The 19,091-nt window shown below is 35.5% G+C and overlaps 1 protein-coding gene and 1 long non-coding RNA gene across 7 annotated transcripts in view; one reads left to right on the forward strand and one right to left on the reverse strand.

Moving 5' to 3' along the window:
* The window catches only part of MAP3K21 (mitogen-activated protein kinase kinase kinase 21), a 65,558-nt gene extending 48,132 nt beyond the window's left edge, over nt 1-17,426 (forward strand). For 2 of the 6 annotated variants that reach the window (XM_072647502.1, XM_072647503.1), the window contains 6 exons: nt 4,392-4,514; nt 10,564-10,680; nt 11,230-11,380; nt 11,734-11,831; nt 12,388-13,164; nt 14,579-17,426. In XM_072647502.1, the coding sequence (XP_072503603.1) occupies nt 4,392-4,514; nt 10,564-10,680; nt 11,230-11,380; nt 11,734-11,831; nt 12,388-13,164; nt 14,579-14,997 (1,685 nt within the window). In that variant the 3' untranslated portion in view covers nt 14,998-17,426. The remainder of the gene's footprint in view (nt 1-4,391; nt 4,515-10,563; nt 10,681-11,229; nt 11,381-11,733; nt 11,832-12,387; nt 13,165-14,578) is intronic. The other 4 variants (XM_072647504.1, XM_072647506.1, XM_072647505.1 and 1 more) reach the window with 3 other exon arrangements.
* Nucleotides 1,911-14,646, reverse strand: LOC140529097 (uncharacterized). Its single transcript, XR_011975418.1, has 2 exons — nt 14,563-14,646; nt 1,911-2,321 (listed from the first exon to the last, which is right to left on the reverse strand). It is a non-coding gene; the product is annotated as an uncharacterized lncRNA (long non-coding RNA).
* Nucleotides 17,427-19,091: the final 1,665 nt, after the last annotated feature.

Here is a 19,091-nt window from a genome sequence, read left to right on the forward strand (position 1 = left end):
TGACTCTTCCACCGTACTACAGCTATACACAAAGATGGCCATACCCTTGTCTTACCATCTCCCGTAAATGTGTGTCTTCAACAAATTTGTTATCTAACAGGACCTTGATTACAGCAAACAGACTTCGTTGTCCCATTCTCCACAACACCTGTTCTAGATGTTCTTGTCTCTTCTTGAGTTTTCCAGGCATTCCCTTTCACTCCTTTATTAGGTTTTTACAAACCCTCTGTAATCTGGCAGCAACTGCTCTCTTCGAAGTCATTAATGATTTCATAATTGCCAAATCTCAATTTATCATTGTTGATTTCTCCATAGAATATGACATTGTTGATCACCTTCTTCTCTGGATACTCTTTCTTTTAAACATTCCTTTCTTTTAGTTCTTTTTCTTGTTGTCTTACTGCTTCTTATGAATCTTTTTTTTTTCTTTTTGCCTTTCCTTCATCAATGTCACATACCCTAGCTGCTGGTATTCCTCAAGGCTTTATACTCTGGGCCCTGTTCCCTTTCTCCTGTAGTCTAACTCACTTGGTAATCTCCTCAGCTCCTGTGGGTCAGTTATTATTTCTGTGCAGATGATTCCTGTACCTGTATACCTGGCCTCCTGTATCTCCTGAGCCCCATATTGCCTACTGCCTTTTTTGACGTTTTGAACTGGATGTCAAATCAGTCAGTCATTCTACTCCTTCGGCCTATATAGCAAACACAGTACATCCAAACCAGAACACATTCTCTTTTCCCAAAAACCCTCCCATCTTCCCAACTAGCAATTACTGTCAAAGAAGCCATCATCCTCACAGGCTTGTAACCTTGGTATCATCCTCAGCTATTAACTCACCCTTACCTCATATATCTAATTCATTGCTAAATCTTGACATTTGTACCTTAACAGCTTCTCTCATATGTCCGTTGTTTTTCATTCATAGAGCCACTACCCAGTTTAGGCCTCATCACCTCACCTGGAATACAGCAAAAGCCTATTAGTTGGTCTTGCTGCTTCAGATCTCTCCCTCTTACTAATCAATCTATCCTTCACTCAGCCACCAAGATGATTTTTCTAATACATAGGTCTGACCCTGTCATCTGCCAGCTTGATAGGTTGGTGGTAACTTTGTTACCTCCAGTATCAAATATAAAGTCCTTTGTTTAGTATTTAAAGCTTTTCATAGACTGGCTCCTTTCTACCCCCCTAGTCTTCTTAAGCCTTCCTCCCCTCCACATACTCAGTAGTCCAACTACCCTGGTCTAATTTGCTATTTTTCAGACATAACACTGCATCTGTAGGCTCTACAGCTTTGTACTTGATTGTTCCCCCAACCATAGGATGCCGTGCTCCCTCCTCTTAGTTCTGCTTAGTTTCCCTGGCTTCCTACAAGACACAGCTCAAACCCCACCTTCTGCAGGAGGTCTTGCCTGGTCCCCCTTTCTTCTAGTGATTTCCCCTTTCAAATAACCTGCCATTTACTTATATATCTGGTATGTACGTAGTTATTTATATGCTATCTCCCTTCTTAGAATATATACTATTGTATCCTCAGTGCTTTGCACCGTGCTTGGAACATAATAAGTGCATAATTAATTTTATTGGCTGGCTGGCTGACTGACTGACATGTTCTCATCCTCGAGTTGTTCCTTTTTAATGTGTCTGAAGACGTTTAGTAAGAGTATCTCAACCAAGCATATAGGTTGTCTTTGCCACTTACTACCCTGGTAACGTTGAACAAATTGTCTAAATCTCTTGTAAAGTGAGGGGATTGAATTGGATGACTTCTGAGGTCTCTTTGAACTCTAAATCTATCTATCTATGTATTTATTTATATTGAACTCTAAATCTATAATCCCATTCTTCCCTTTTGGGAATATTTGAGAAACATGTATAGAAAAAGTATTTTATAGAAAAAGTGAAAATGTACCAGTACAAGTCTGTTATCTTTACTTCATAGAATAATGAAGTATAACTCAGTATACTTGCTTTCTTCTGAAAGTGTCCCTTGGCTTACATTCAGAGAAGATAAAGACAGATAGACTCAAGTTCATAACAGATTTAGTTCATTCCAGCATCATATTTCATGGATCTTTTTTCTTCTTTATCAAAGGAAAGGAGACATTTTTCATCAAAAAATAAATCAGCATGTCAACTTTTAACTTGCAGGTTGGCTCTTGAAAAGAAAGTTCTAATAGAATTATGACCAAGATTGTAAAGCAACTCCAGCAAGGTGTAGTGGAGAGTAAATTTGGAGTCAGAGGACCTGGGCTCAAATCCTGCCTCTGACTCCACATGTGATCATGAGCAAGTGACTTCCCTCTTTGAGTTTCTGTATCTGTAAATGGAAAAAGATGGACTAGATTATCTCCATGGTACTTTCTGGCTTTTGATCTGTGTTTGCTTTTTTCTCTGAAAAGAAGAGTAAAATTTTAGGTTCTATGCTATAATAAAATCCAATGTTGCTATTTACTTGTCAGTCCACAAGATGGTGCTGGGTTGTTAAAAAACCCACCATCCTCATCTGTCTTTGTCTCTTCCCTGCACTCTTACTCCCCTACAAATATAATAGATGATGACAATTTATGAGGAATGCCTAAAAAGCATAATAGATAAATACTAAGAAGATTTTTATTTTTTGAAGGTTTAAATGTCTTGAAAACTAAAGAGAGATGGGGCTAATCTTCAAAGTAAAAAACACTGACATTTTTTAAGAAAGCCAAATTGTTTATAGAAAGGATACATATTTTAGTCATATTGACAATAAACAGCAAGATAACATTTATGCTTCAAAAGATCCATAATTTTGTCATTTGGGCTACTGTCTCCCTCTGATGTGGATCACCACACCAGTAAACATTCTTAAAAGTTTTACTTTCTAAGTATAGCATCACTTGGTGGCAAGGTGATGGTTATGAACCATTCTGAACTTAGGCTGGTCCTTAGTAAATTTAAGAGTCAGTAAGCACATGATAAGTGCCTATTCAGTGCTAGTGTTAGGCACTAAGGATACAAAGACAAAGGGAAAACAGTTCTTACCTTCAAGGATTTTCCAGTTTCTCTAGGGAAAGACTAGCATGGTACATTGGTAAACATCCTGAGTTTACAATTAGATGACCTGAATTTGAATCCCACCTCTGTACTTAATACCTGTGTGACCTATGGCAAGTTATTTAATCCCTCTGTGTCTCAGTTTCTTATCTTCAGTTGAAAGGACTTCAGTTAGACTACCTCTGAAATCCCTTTAAGCTCGAAATTGATGAGTCTGTATATAAAATAAATTGTGGTTAATTCCAGAGGGATAGTGCTAGCAATTAGGGTAGGGTGGGGAAATCAGGAAAGCGCTCTTCCTTCTCATGTAGGAGGTGGCATTTGAACTGGAAATTGAATGAATCCAGAGATACTAAGAGGCAGAAACTATTCTTGAACCTTCACTGAAAGCCTTTATATCTATGTGCACCTGTTTGAGGAGGAAGTTATTAGAATTATTATGATAATAGAGCTTTTTACTAGATGCCAATGAAGCATTTTTTTGAATAAAATATTTATTACTATTTTGCTTCTGAAATGTAAGCATATATATTCTTAGTATAGGCCATACATCTAGAGGTGGAAAGTGTGTTTGAGGCTTTTGAGTCCAATCCCCTGATAATACAGATGAAGAAACTGAGGCACAGAGGTTGAGTGACTTGCCTAAGGTCACACAGATATTTAGTGACAGGCATGATTTGAACCCAGGCACTTGAACTCTGGTACATCTGTGCACACTTTATCATAAAAGAACAATCTTTTTGCCATCTGAAGGGATGAATTTTGATCCATAGATTTAAGTTCTGCTTCTAGAAAATAAAGCACTCAAGAGAAGTTATAATTTTAAGCAAAAATGGCATTGAAGTTTGTTTGCTTGTTTTTTAACAAAAGCATTTATAACTCTTTGGAGAAAAGGTACTTTTACTACAAATTAGCCAGTGTCTTCTTATTTACTTTTTCATTGCTATTTGCCTGACCTGTATTTAATACTTCCAAACAGCCGTATTCTCCTGCTCATGCAATAGAATGCAACAACAGTGCTTATCTTCTTGTTGAAGAAAGAACTTAAGACTGTTTTCTTCTCATTGTATCCTGTTGTACAATATTTACACCAGCATATGACTGTGCCTGTTCTCTTACATGCTAGTTTTATGAATTCCTGCATCCTACTTACAGCTAATATATAGGCAAAATTCCAGTGCTGTAAATTAAGTTCAGAATTCTTTTGAAGAAAGACCTATGGGTTATGTTATTTGCCATTTCCTATACTGTCTTTTTTATTTTTTACTAGATTTATATGCCAAAGGCATAGGTATACAAGACTTAATTTATATAACTGCAGTGGAAATTCAATATTATTTACATTTTTATCCAACAGATTTCCAGCACAAAATAACAGTGCAGGCTTCCCCAAATTTGGATAAACGAAGAAGTTTAAACAGTAACAGTTCTAGTCCACCAAGTAGTCCAACAATAATTCCTCGGCTTCGAGCTATACAACGTAAGTTGTAGATTTCTTCTCCCTTCAGTGTCACTCCTCTTCTCACTATTACACAAGTCTAATCTATTATAGTGATTATTTTGAACCAATAATAATAAATGTTTGATGAATTGTGAGCATATATATATATATATATATATATATATATGTGTTCTTCAGCTATTTTGGAAAATAAAAGTTGGTCTTGGGTTCCAGAGAAATCATAGAATCTCAATGTGGGTAGGGCCCTCGGAGGCCATTTAATGTCCATCCTATATCTGAATAGGATCTTCTTTATTATCCTCCTAACAAGTGCCCATCTGGCCTGTACTTAAAGATCTCTAGTGAAGGAATCTACTACAACCTCAGGAAACTGCCCTTTTTTGGGACAGCAGTCATATTTCTTGGATTTAGTTCCTTAAGTATCGAAAGGAGAAAAAAAGAAAACTACACAGCTTTAGATATTTAGGTGAATCCTACAAAATTGTAGTTGTCTTACTAGGAAGATGAAGAGTTTGAGAAATTATTTTCTAATTTTATCATTATCTTGTGAGATAGGATATTTAACTCTCTTCCCTCAAGATTAACAAACAGGCCTGAGTAGCATTTAGATTCTCTCTCTGCCTTCTGCTTTTCTTCTCAAGCTGTCTCTTTCTACTCCCATTCCCCCTTTTTACCTTTTCTCTCCTTTCCTTTTCCTCTCCTCAGAAATATTTATGATTCTTGTAGAAAGAACTATTTATCTGACAAGAAATCATATTTATCCAATGTTCCTATTGCCTGTGCTAATCAGAGTTTCAAATTAGGTGCTAAATGAAAGCCTAATAGAATTAAAAAAAAAAAAAGCTGATTTTTTTTTCACTAAAGGTGATTGACTTCAAACAAGAAAAATAATTTAAGATCTGACAAAATCCATTTCATGTGTGTGCCTGTTCATCTATCTAATAGTTATCATTTGTATAATGAATTAAGACATTTTAGGGCAGTGATTTGTATTCCCACATCTGTTTTTAACAGGAAGAGTATTTCTCTTAAATAATTACGTAATGTATTATGCTTAATTGAGGGCTATATATTCATTGGCCTAGATTGGACAAGTAAGCAAGGCTGACATCCAAAATTCCTTGGAGGATTTGAGCAATTGAGAGATTCACAGAAGGCAGCTTGGTGTAGTAGACTTCGGATTTAGGTGTTAGGTTACAATCCCATTGCTGATACCTAATAGATATGTAACTATAGAAAAATCACTTAATCCCTCTTAGCCTCAGAGAACTAATGTAAGTAATGGAGGGATTTTGCATCTGCCTAAGGTGAAGGAAAATCATAGGTTCCTAATATACTAGCACTGCTGGCGTATGTGTGTACATGTACATGTATGTATATGTATATATGCTGTACATATTTCTATATGTACAGAAAAGCTTTAAGTACTTTATATTTCTCTATAACTTTACTTTTTTACATTCAGCAAACGTTTCTATGTTGTTTTTGCTTTGAGTAAACTAAAATAGCAATAAGTACTATTTTGCTGTGAGTGGATAAGGTGGTGAGAAGGGGAGAATGAATCAACCGTTATGGTCTTAACCCTTCCTCTTTCCCTTTTTAAACTTACTCTGGACTGTCAGTCCTTTGATTGATGCGCATTAATGTGGTATGTGTTTATTAAGGAAGTTTAGCCAGGGGACAATCATAGCTATATTAACAAGATGACAAAAGGATTCAACTATTCCTATTCAAGGGGTATGTATGATAAAACCTTTTTGAGGTACTCCTAATCAAAAAAACTCCTTGTATTCCACCTCTAATAACATCTGCTGTAAGCTTTTAACAAGTGGGGGCTTTGCCTCCAAAGACCACAATTAGATCTTGATCATTATTAGTATAACCTTTCTATAATCTTTCCCCTTTTCTCTATACTCTCACCCATTCCAGTCTAAGGTAGAGCCTTTCTACTGACCTCTTGCACATTGAAAAAGCAGAATCCTAATGGGTTTGTTTTCTTTTCTAATTATGTTTTCAATTAATGTGTTTATTTTGTCTCCTTTTCCCCTCTATCCTTTTCATATTTGGGGAAAGAATAAAGAAAAGCAAAACCTTTATAATAATTATGCATAATTGGGCAAAACAAATCCTCTTGTTGGCCATGTCCAGAAATATTCATTTTATTCTGCATATTTAGTCTATCACCTCTTGGTCAGGAAGTCAGTTCTCCATAATATGAATTTTTCAGAAACAACCTTTCCTGATTGTACATCTATTTATTTTATTCCTTTACACTGGGTCTCTCACTAACTCTTTGGATGCCTAGTTCTAGTAACTTCCTTGACTTACCTCTCTTTCTGTTACATGCTCCTGGGCAATATCTAAGAGAAATATCTCTCGTTTCTGCTTCACTCTCTTCTATTGGCTTACAATCTCCTCAGGTCCCAGAAGCTCCTGTTCTTGCTGTGCCATCATAGGGCTGCTTACTCTGCTAAGATAGATTCTATTTAGCAGCTGCTGTCTACTTTTTAAGCATGTGGTTAGTTAATGTGCCCCCTTCTTACTACATATTTGACGTTTCTTAGTGCTTCTTCCTTCTTCTTTCTCCCTCTTCATTGTTGGCTCTTTTTTCTGTGTCATACCCACTACTTAAGTGAGCCTCAAGATTCCCTCTTGGGTCTTCTGTTTTCCGTCTCTACTGTCTCACTTGATGACCTCATTAATGCCCATGGGTTCAGTTATCTGTATGAAAAGGATGGCTAGATCTATATATCCAGGTGTAGTCTCCATCCTGGGCTCAGTTTCACATCATCAGCTTGGATATCTTTCAGTCTCATAGGCAATGTCTCATAGGGCGTTTCAGCCTCAATATGGCCATTGTCTTTCTTCCCATGCTTTCCCTCCTTCCATATTTTCCTGTTGCTGTCCACGGTACTGCCATACTTCTGGTCACAAAGGCCCACATCCTCAATGTCATCTTTGACCCCTCCCCCTCTCAGAACACTCTAAATCCTGTTTTAAACTCTGGGCTTGATAAACTCCCCAAGTTTTGCCAGCAGAGCATGTCACACCAATCTGACTTATCTTGTACTAATTCCTCAGTCTTCATCAGCCAGTCTCACCACTTAGATGTTTAGCTACTTAAAAATTATTCATCCTTAGGTCAATTTCAAATTGGTCTGCCAGTTTCCTAATCTTTCTAGAGTGCCTTTTGGATCTCCAACCCCTTTCCTAACTACTGCTTCTGCCTCTTTAGATTTTACAGCTAACATTTCTTCCTTCTCTCTGCTTTAACCAAAACAGAGTTCTTCCCTAAGGTTGCGATAAATAAGAGATAGTATGGCATGGTAGAGAGAACACTGAATTTGGATTCTGAATTTTTAGCTTCAGATTCTGACTCTGCCATTCTTACCACCTGTGTAACCTTAAACACAATTAACTTATGTTACAAATCTCTCACACCCCTGTTGCCATCCCTCTGTTTCCATTGCCACCACCGTAGGCCCTCATTTATACACGCCTGGACTAGCGCAATATCCGCCTAAACTTTCTTCCAACTTCTATTCCAATATTTTTGCTTTCCAAGTAATCCTTCATACTGCTGCCAGCATAATCTTTCTTATGACTGGATACTTTGTTTCAGTTTGTATTGACCTTGATACCACAGTATTACTATCTATTGTTTGTTTCACATGCTTGAAGATCAGCTCTAAAGGGTAAGTTATCAAGGGCTATGTTCTTGTTATAATTTGACTTTCCTTGTGATCTTGCTCTAATTTGCCCCTGACATGTGAGAATTGTCTTTCTGTCTAGACTTTCTCGAATGCTGGTAATTTAGTGACCATTACAATTTTATGTTGCCTGTTGAACTTGAATATTAGCGTTCATCTATGCAGATTTGCCTTTAAAACTGATGGTATTGCATCGTCCTTGTTAGTTCCTCAAAATTATGCATCAGACACACCATTACCAATTTGAGTAGACATCATCAACAAGCATATTAGTGTATACAAAGACAAAAAAGACAGTCTATGCCCTGACAGACCTTATGTTCTACCAGGGCTGGGGTGGGGAGGGTGGGAGAAGATAAAATAAGTATAGAGATGCATAAATTGAGCATGTGTATATGTATGTGTCTTTAATGAATTTAAACTGCACTAGACTTTTGGAACAACCTTTATAGATGCGTAAGTGTAAAAATAGAAAATGATCTGGGGAGGTACTATCAGTAGGGAGCACTAGAGGCTTTCTTATTGAGTTTAGCTTCACATATTATTACACTATAAATTTGAATTTGTGAGGACATTTTGGTTGCTCTAAGATTCATTGAATTTAAAAAAAAATAATAGGTTGCTAGTTATTTGTTAAAGAGGGGAAAAAATTAGGTGACATGTAGCTTGCTGGACTTTGTAGGTTTAATTTACATAGCTTTTGACTTGAAACACCAGCAGTATGTGCAACAATCTTCAGTGGTTCTTGAATAAAACTCCGTTTGTTTGGCATAGAAGGCTCTCCACAGCAAAACATCACTCTGCATTCCAGCCTCATCTTTCACATTTTGTACTTCAGTAAAACTGGACTGCCTATCCCCGAGCGTGCTCAGTACTCTTATTCACACTATTCTTTGTTTCTGACGTATTCTTTTTCCTATTCATCCCCTGTGGAATTTCTTACCTGCCCTTCAGACCTAACCCAGATGTCATGTTCTTCATGAAGGTTTTCTGATCTCTCTTTCTTGGTACCCAGTTCCAGTTACATCTTTTCCCACAGATCTCATGAAATACATGGATATAGCTCTTTAATATGATTCTCATTGGATTCTTATAGTAGCCCTATGACACAAGAGCTTCTGGCATTATCATCCCCATTTTCATGTGAGAAAACTGAAGTTCTTAGAAGTTAAATGACTTGTCTGTGGTTACGTATTGGTATCAGAGATGGGAGTCAGACTTCCATTTCTGTCACTCTCAATTCCAGCACTCAGTGTTCAACAGTAATGTAACCTGGTGATTTTGTTTTATTTATAGGCTATATATTTCATGAGGCCAGGAGTCATTTTCCTAGCAAGATAGTAAGAGTTCAATCTGTTCTTGTTTGGCCATTTTATATTCATGGGAAATAGATTGGTGGAACCCAGAAGTTCTATATATAGTTAGGGGAAAAAATAGTAATAGGATGAAAATTAAATGAGGTGATTTGGAAGTTTAAATTTTGTCTCTGAAACTTTTCTTCCTTCCCTTAGAGCATTCCAGAATTCCAAAGGTTCCAGGTATATGTATATACTTATGTACATGATATATATATGTGTATTATGCATGAATGTATCGAAATTTATTGAGCACTTACTATGTGCCAGGTACTATGCTAAACACTTGAGATATAAAGGGATGGAAAAAGTAATCCTTGCCCTTAAGGATATTACAGCCTGATGTGGGGAGACGTCATAAATAGGCACATCCAAGATGCATATGGAGATCCATTTAGAAAGAGTTCCAAACTGAATCTCAAACTGAATGTATTATTGGGGTAGTTAAAATTCAGAAAACTGGGATAGAAGTTTTTAAAATAAAAATGACATGAAAGTTAGATTTTTATACATATATATGTGTACATATATTCCTTTTAAGACATAATGTAAAAAGATTAAGTTGAAGGTGATTGAAGGACGAGTTCATTTGCTAAGAATGTGGTTGACCTTGAAAAACATTCAGATATATGTTTTTAAAAATTTCCATATGCTCTTCAAATGTAATATTTTTAAAAAGTGAAGAACCCAGTCCCTCATTTTATCTTATAACTCTGTCAATAATGGGGTATGTGGTGTCACATAGAAATGGATCTCTACCAGCTGCATATTGACTTAGAAAATTGCAAATTAACATTGGACTGTTTTCTTGTATTTTTATTTATTTTTTTAAAAATATTTCCCAATTTTTAATCTGGTTCTTGCCTCAGGCAAGGCTGGCCTAAGTTTGACATATTTATACTTATCAAAGATCATGACTAACCCTGTAACTTTTTTTTCATCTTTTAACTTATTAATCGTGTATTCACTAAGTATATAGTAATAATAACAATTTTTCCCCAGTGATTTCAAAATCAGATATAAGTACTTCTCATGACCGGAGAAACAGTATATATGTGTACCAGCAAGATGTAGATATCACAAGTGAATATGTACTTCCCAGTGTGGGAATGAAAAAAGGCAAGACAAAATTAAAATTGTAAAGTGTTTGGGGGGTTTTGTAACTAACTTTTTTTTAAAGTCATAATTAAACTGTTGGTTGAAGACTGAGCATTTAAGTACAACATGATGTATATTATATATAAATATATATATTAAGTATAAATATTAATCTGAAGTTCTCTAATTCAGCTCTAAGAAGCTCTGATTCCACAAGTTGGACATCTCAATTATTTCATTCAAATTATTTTACTTAACAAAAATTAAATGCTCAGTTGGGTTTTCTTCAAATAAAAATGGAAAATCATGAATGTCACAGCATGTGAAAATAAGACCAGATCCTTTCTGCTACCTTCTTACTTTGCATCTTTCCTAATTATTTTGTCCATTCTCTTGCTGCTGTTTTGATTGAAAAAGGCAATTTTTGGTAGCTTTGGGTGAAATAAATCATTTCTTCATCAGGTATTTAAGCCCTTTTAATAAATATCTAAATAAGAAGGTGTTCCTGGTGATTTAATTATTCTAACAAAGCAGTGAATGGATCCATGATTGGTTTTTCTCTATATGTAGTCACCTCAGATGAGAGCAATAGAACCTGGGGCAAAAGCACTGTCTGTCGCCAAGAAGAATTTGAAGATGTGAAGAGAAGCTTCAAAAAGAAAGGCTGTACTTGGGGACCAAGCTCAGTTCAGACAAAAGAGCGTGCTGACTGCAAAGAAAGGTAGAGATGTTTTTACATCTTGTAATGGATCGTTGCTGTTAGCACTTGATGTGTCCGGGCACACCACTGGCCTTGCTTTTAAGAAGTTTTAAATTCTCATTTTGAGGCTTTATATTTTTGTTTGCTTATCTTGACATCATATGTATTATTACACTGATCATTCTTTAGCCATTTTAAAATTTGATAGTCTAGTAAGATTTTCTTTTATTCTTCAAAATTAAAGCTTACTGTTGTTCTTCAATCACTTTCCCCATGACTTAAACTGGATTTTACTCTGCCACAAAGCTGTAATCTTTAATTATTTAATTTAATTTAATTATTCTGTCATGTCAGAAAACGTATTTCTTTTTCAGAGTAAGACCCCTTTCAGATGGAAGTAATCCTTGGTCAACTATCATAATGAAAAACCAGAAAACTGTGCCTTTAGCATCACTATTTGTGGACCAACAAGGTATTGTGCTTTTGGTAGTTATAGAAGCAGAACTTGGGATTTGTGTTAGACTTAAAATTGGAACTTTTTAATGATTTTTTATTTTTGTGTTGAGGAGACTATATTTGGGGGAGGTGGTTGAAAGGTAGTATTATGTAATCTCTTTAGAGAGTAAATAAAAATTGTCAACTTTCCCATTTTTTTTTTTTTGCCATTGTTAGATAGTCTTCTTGGGAAGAAATTGTCTTCATGCTATGTATTGTAATTCATTTTTAAATTAGGTTTTTATTAGGTTAAGATTCAGTACTTCAATTAGAGTATATGTAACTTTACATTATTTTGTTGCGGACATTTATTTTATTGAGCTTGTAGCTTCGAATTTTCCAAGGTAACTCAGAACCAACTTTTTTTTTTTTTTTAAGAATGAATTTATTTTAAAAGGTATTGTAGGAGAATTATAGTAAAAGGTATTGAAGTATATTACATTGGGAAATATAGGTAATATAAAAATGAGAGACCATGAAATTTTATTTTTTTTTAAAAAGCTACTACATTTGAACCTGTGCCTCTGATTTAGGTATCTCTCCAGAGCAGAAACTTTTCCCTGATGGACTGGACAACAAAAGACCAAAGCAAATGAAATTGACGAATCAGGCCTATGTTGATCTACCTCTTTGGAAAGATGATCAGGGAGATAACACTGTAGAACCTGAAAGCTTTGAAGAGGGGACCTCTGCAAGCTCTGCAGCCAGCACTCCGCAAATGACTCCCACAAATAGTCTTAGCAGAACACCCCCCAAAAAGAAAATAGAATCTGCATTATATGGGTGTGCTGCATTATTGGCTTCTGTAGCTTTGGGATTAGATATTAGGGAACTCAATAAGGCACAGCCTCCTGATGAATTGTTGCCCAAAGAGGATAAGAAAAAACGTGAGGGAATATTTCAGCGTGCTTCTAAATTACGAAGAAGCTCCAGCCCTCCTACCAGATTGCAGTCTAAAAGAGAGGATGGTAACCTCTCAACATTAAGCCCATCATCAAACACTGTGAACCTCCTGTCCATGCCTTCCATCTCCACAAAATGTTTGCTACACTCAGACAGTGAAGACACGTTTGTGGGTCCTTGTGATACAGACATTCCCATTATAGGAGATTCCCCTGTAATCCAGGGAAGTAACTGTGAGCCTGCTGCAATTTCAGAACTTGTGACTGATCACAGCCTGTCAAAGAATGTGCCTTCCTCTCCTTTCACAAAGCAGGTGTCTGGAAACGTGCCAAATAATGCTTCATCAAGAATGAAGGTATCATGTCATAGACGCTCTGTATCTGATGGAAATGCTTTTCAGACTACAGGTGGGTTGTTTAAAATTTGTAAAGATATAAAACTGAATCTATATTAGAGGGTAAAAATAAGTTACTTAGGGATATTCTTATGCCTTAGCTAGAGTTTCCTATTCCTGGTTTAGTTCCTTTTCTCCCTAATACTTCCACTGTTATTTATAGTGAAAGCTTATTTTAGCCATCAAATGAGAGGCTGGGGAAGCAGTGAATGGAGCACAGGTTGTGGAGTCAGGAATTCCTGAGTTCAAGTCTTAACCTCTCTCATCCTGGTTCTGTAATCCATTAGGCAGCTCTGTAAGACTAAAGACTCACAGAACAGTTGCCAGTCTTAATTAGTAAAGGCGATTCCCTCACCAGGAGTTCCCTATACCACATGTATCAACATATCTGACCATCTAGCAGTTGAACATAATATATGACCAAAGCTAACCCCCCAAGTATCAATTTTATCAAAGTAATTTTATTAATAACTAATTGGGCTACAATATGTAAGGTAGTGGTGGCATCCTTTTTTGTTTTTGGTTGATATAGTGATCCTCTAAAAATTAGACTTATGTAGTTAAGATTAGTAGCTCTACACTATTAAGAACTAAGACTTTCCTCCCCTCCACAGTCCCTGCTACCAACCAGCAAGTATTCTGATCTCCATATTGACTGTTTATTAGAACACCGAATAGTTCATATTCAAGTTCTTTTGAAAAGTTAATAAAACTCTTGGAGCAATAATAGAATAGTAAAAATATTTTATATATTTGAGTGGAAGACCATTCATGAAAACATCATTTTCAACAAAGTACCTGTTTACAAGTCATGTAGAACCCCATCTTAAATTCATAAGGAACTAAACTACTTTTATTTTGTTTGTAATTTTTTGTTTTGTAATTTTGCTAGCCAAGTGTGAAGCAATAAAAAAATAGTATTAAGCTGATGTGATGCCAGTGTTTGAAATCTACCACTGTCTCAAAATCATTCATAGTGAAAGAAAATCTGTATGTTTTCAGGTTGTATAATCTTAGCTGCTTTTAAAAACTGATTTCAGAGTAATTTAAAACAAATATACTTTTTAATAATTGTTCTTAAAGGTTGGTAACCAACCATTCCTATCTGAATTTTTAAAATTTACTTTAAAAATTATAATTAATAATGGTGTTAATATTTTGAAGTACTTTTGGTTAAGTATCACTACATTTTCCAGTCATGTGCAGCAAATGAAACAGCTGTCACCAACATGGTCTTCAAGCCAAATACTCAGTGTTTATGATATGGTAGCTTCTCTGGTGTTTGCCCACCTTTTTTTTCCATTAGACTCTCACTTTCAAATGAATACTTAGTTGACTTAGTCATTATGGCCATTTTGCACAGTGACTTTTTTTTTATAGCACCTAAAATTCCTCTAAAATTACATCTTACCTTTATATTTTCATAGCTACTTGCTCAACCAATGGAGTCTCTGAACTGCCAATTCTTGAAGTTTCTGGGATGCTGCACTTCCCATCTGTTCATCAGAGAAATCTGCCAAGTGAGGTCCTACTAGAAAAACAAAGTGCTGTCAGTATCATACCCAGACCTCGTCCTTCTTCTCTGAGAAGTCGACTAAATCCTCAGCAGGTTCTTCCAGAAAGTACAACACCTAATACTGCTCAGACAGGCTATTTAAAAGGTAACCCGGGACCAAATGCTGACTGTCTACTTAGTACCAAGGAAAGAACTAAATTCCATGTACCCTCACTGCTGGACATCGATGTGGAAGGTCAGAACAGGGACTACACTGTGCCTCTATGCAGAATGAAGAGCAAAACTAGCCGGCCATCTATATATGAACTGGAGAAAGAATTTCTATCTTAATTTTAAGTGCCTTATGCTTTTAAAAGCATTTCTGTTTTTAATGAGAACAACTTAAAATCATGTGTCTACCTTCTAATGTTTCATGCTGCTGTATTTTCAAAAGCTGTGGCCATGTTACCAAAACAGTAGTAGATGTCTTAACTTTTGGGAAAATATAATGTTGTTAGCTTGCCTATATTGTCTTTTCACTGGAACCACACCTAGGAACTTGAAGTGCACAGAAGTGTAAACCTAGAAATGCACAGTAATGTAAAATTGTATGCTGGATAGAGTCTTGATCAGTCTTAACTTTAAGGATTATTTTTCTCTTCCTCCCTCTCTCTCTTTTTACCCCCAGTTACAAAAAGAAAGACAAACTTCCTGAAAATGATGATGCTTTGAACCACTTTTCCCCTTTCTTCAAAAAAAGAAGAAAATGCTATACATTTGTTAGTTTGGAATGATGTGATGCAAAAAACCACTAGGATAGGGATAGGAATTGGAAGCTCTTAGATGAGGAAGCTCCCTCTAAGCTGGCCCCTTTTCAGCAATTTCCAGTCTTAGTGAGTTACCTCGGGCACTGAGAGGTTAGGTGACTTACCTAGAATCGCACAGCCATCAGAAGTGGTATTTGAACCCAGGTGTTGTAGCCTCTAAAGTTGACTATAACTCCACACTGCTTTTCTAATGTTTCCTAATTTTGAAGATAAGTGACTGAAATCAATGTGGTATTCTGTTAAAGTACCTAACCTTGACATTAGGATTATTGGGCAGATTATGGAGTGACTTAACCCTATTTGAGTAAATCTCACTGAATATGCCTTATGAACAGACTTCATTAGAATTTATGAGGAACCTAATATATCTGAGTGATGTTTGAATGACTGTTTGATACCCACTGAAGAAAGCTTTTTCAGTTGGCTCTTCTCTTGGTTAGAGAGAATTTTAAATTCTCTCCTAAACTAAAAGTAACCATCTTATTTTGTACCTGGAAATGCACAACTCGTATTCTCTAGAAATATTTTTGGGAATAAGTAAACTGAATTTAAATGAAATTTTGTTATATGATTTTAGTGATGACAAAATTGCCTAGCACCTTAAACCAAATAGAATTTGTTATTTAAATAAACACATATGAAGATCAGAGATCAGCTTTTGAGAATTAAATATTTTACAAAATTATTTGACATTTCAGGTAATCTTGAACACTTATTAAAAGACAACGGTAAATAGAAATTACTCAGGAATGGAAATATACAATACATCCCTGAGTATAGCTAAGAACTTCAGACTACTGAGTTGTTAAAAATTGTGACTCTATTTGGATGATGGTGCTGTTATTAAATTATGTGGGTTTCTTTCTAGAAAATCTGTTTTGTGAACTGTCACCTTGTTTACTGTTACCAGTTTGGAAGCACACTTATTTTTTTAATTGCCATAAATTTTTAAAGTAATATTGCTTAATTTTTCCTTTAAATTTCTACTCAAGTTAAATAGTCACATTTTACTCAACTGAAATTTTAGTGGTTGAAAATTAAAGTTTCAGGTTTGGAGTGCATAGTAAGCAATCTTTCAACAAAAGAATAATGGTAGCTTAAATTATAAAGCTGTATCTTTTGAGGACATTTTGTAATTTTTTTTTTTTTTTGGTACTATGACCTGAATATAAAAGGATTAATGGTATTTTATCCTGAGGCAAACAATCTCTAGGTTGCAGTAAAATCTCAGGTACTTAATTCATTATTAAATCATTGTTCACTGTATACTTCAGTTTCAGTTTTTGATAATTTGTTGAAGTATGAGTACTTAGATTTTGTTCTTCATGAATATATCATACCAACATTGTTGGTCACTAAATTTTCAGCCATTAGTGTATGTAACCTGCAGACAAAATTGCAGGAGATGCCTTAAATAATGAATTTGTACAAAAAACCCAAAACAAAACAACAACTTAAGTTACCTATAATTTTATTTCTACAGAAACATGTCTGCATTGTACTCCCTTAGAATACTTCCTTTCCTAACCATACATCTTTTAGACCCCTTAGTTAGCTTCTCTAGGCCAGTTTGCATTCTGATGAACTGAGATATGAAAATATATTATATATAAAGACAATTATCTATCTAAGTATGGATCCAATCTTACATGCCACTGCAGATATTGGGGTGGGGAAATGGGGGAGATGATCAAGATTTGTTGTAAATTTGTGATTTCTTTTAATGTGTTGCTGTCTGTAGCATAATATGGTTGTATTTATTTCCATGTAGATTGAATAGTCTTACTAGGATAAAAGATAAATTGAGGCGATCACTGCTAGTAAACATTTTAAGGTGCTTATACTGCAGAAATTTAAAGTATCTACTTGATATGCTGTTTTACAAAGCCTTATGACTGAAAGATGTTTACATATGTTGTATTTTTTTAAAAAATAAACTTTTTTAAATAGCCAGTCTGCTGCTCGGTGACTTTGGCTTTGAACTCTGTGATATGTTATTTTGTAGCCAGTGATAAAAAGTTTCTAAATTTATCTAAAGAATAAATATCACTGATGTTTGATAAGCAACATGCACCTGTTAATTATGATGAATGTTATAACTTTCAGCCTGGCACGTAGTTGGTGCTTGATAAATGCTTGTTGACTGACTGAATAGCTTTAAGGTCAGTTGGTAACCTCAGAAAGCTTTGCAACCAGAACACAAGCTTTGGCAAGTTCTACCAGGGTAAAGTTCTTAAAGTCTAGACCTAGGCACTTCCTGGATCATATATCTGCTGTCTAAGAACCAGCTGAGCCAGATTCAGAGAGGAGAAGGTTGGCCTTAACAAGCCATTTAAGCTGGACTATTTGAAATCTTGTTTAATTTTGCTTAATTGTGTTTTTAAATAGCTTCATGTTCTGACACAGGACAAAATTGTTGTTTCTCTGAGCTCTCCTGGAAGACAGTTTATAACAAAAAGTAACTTTCCTCCCAAGGTCAAGTGGGAGCCCTTCAAGTGTCTTGAGTGCCTTTAAACTGTTGAATTACGAACAGATTTCAAGCAATATGTAGTAACTGCTAATCCTTGGTTAGAAGGTGTAGCATGAAACAGCCAAAAAAGTGCCCGATACAGTTCTGATGTGTTTGGGGAAAGAAGGGAGCATTCTCCACTAATCCCGGGGTTTCCCACATCAAACTGCAGAGTAATTTATAAATTAAGAGATTCAGAAGCTTTTCATTTTACTGTTTTTGGGCATAGCTAGTTGGATTATTGGTACCAAATTGTATCTTATATCTAGTTCACCTTTCCCTTTAGACCACATGCTTTATTTTTCAATATTTATGCTTGTCTGAAAGGGATTTTTGTTTTGTTTTTTGTAATTTCAGTCACAGTAGAATAAAAAACTGCTAAACACAATTAGCCATTCCTAAGGAAAATTTTAGGATGGATATAAAGACCAAGCCTCCATCACATGCCTGGTAGCTTAATTAATAATTAAAGTCAGAGAAACCAAGAGGAAATAAATAGCTTCTTAAGAAATGGCCTTGCAAACACCATTCACATAATTGTCTACTATATTGGGTTGTTTCACATTCTACTATAAATTTTAAAAATGTTAGAATGTCCTGTGCTTAGCCTAAAGGCAACAACGAGATGGATAACCTCCCCTGGCTGAAAGGTGGTGTACATAATATTATAGATTTAGAGCTCGAAAAAACTTTGGCAATTTAGTCCAACCTTCTCTTTATGGATGAGGAAACTGTATGTGACCCATCCATGTTCACACAAATAGCATCATACGAAAAGGAAGTAGCAAACTTTCACTGTAGCCTTAAGTATCAGGATCATGAGTTTATGGTTTAATTGGTAAAACATGGAAAGAAAGTCGCTGGGTATTTAAGTATAAGAGTGACATGGGAAATAGAGTATTAAGACTGTTTGGGAGCCAAGACTGGAATTATGAATGATCAGCTGGGAGATTATCATGATTGTTTCAGTGAACAGAGATAGGAATTCTAATTGGACTATTTGTATCTGAAATGGGAAGGATGTTAGCCAGTTACAATAGTTTTATGAAAGGTCTTAAAGAAGCCAAGCTTCCTTCTGTGTACTCCAGCAAAGATCTGGAAAGCCACCA

The sequence above is a fragment of the Notamacropus eugenii genome, chromosome 2 (assembly GCF_028372415.1).
Source record: "Notamacropus eugenii isolate mMacEug1 chromosome 2, mMacEug1.pri_v2, whole genome shotgun sequence".
In the NCBI taxonomy this organism is placed as follows: Eukaryota; Metazoa; Chordata; class Mammalia; order Diprotodontia; family Macropodidae; genus Notamacropus; species Notamacropus eugenii.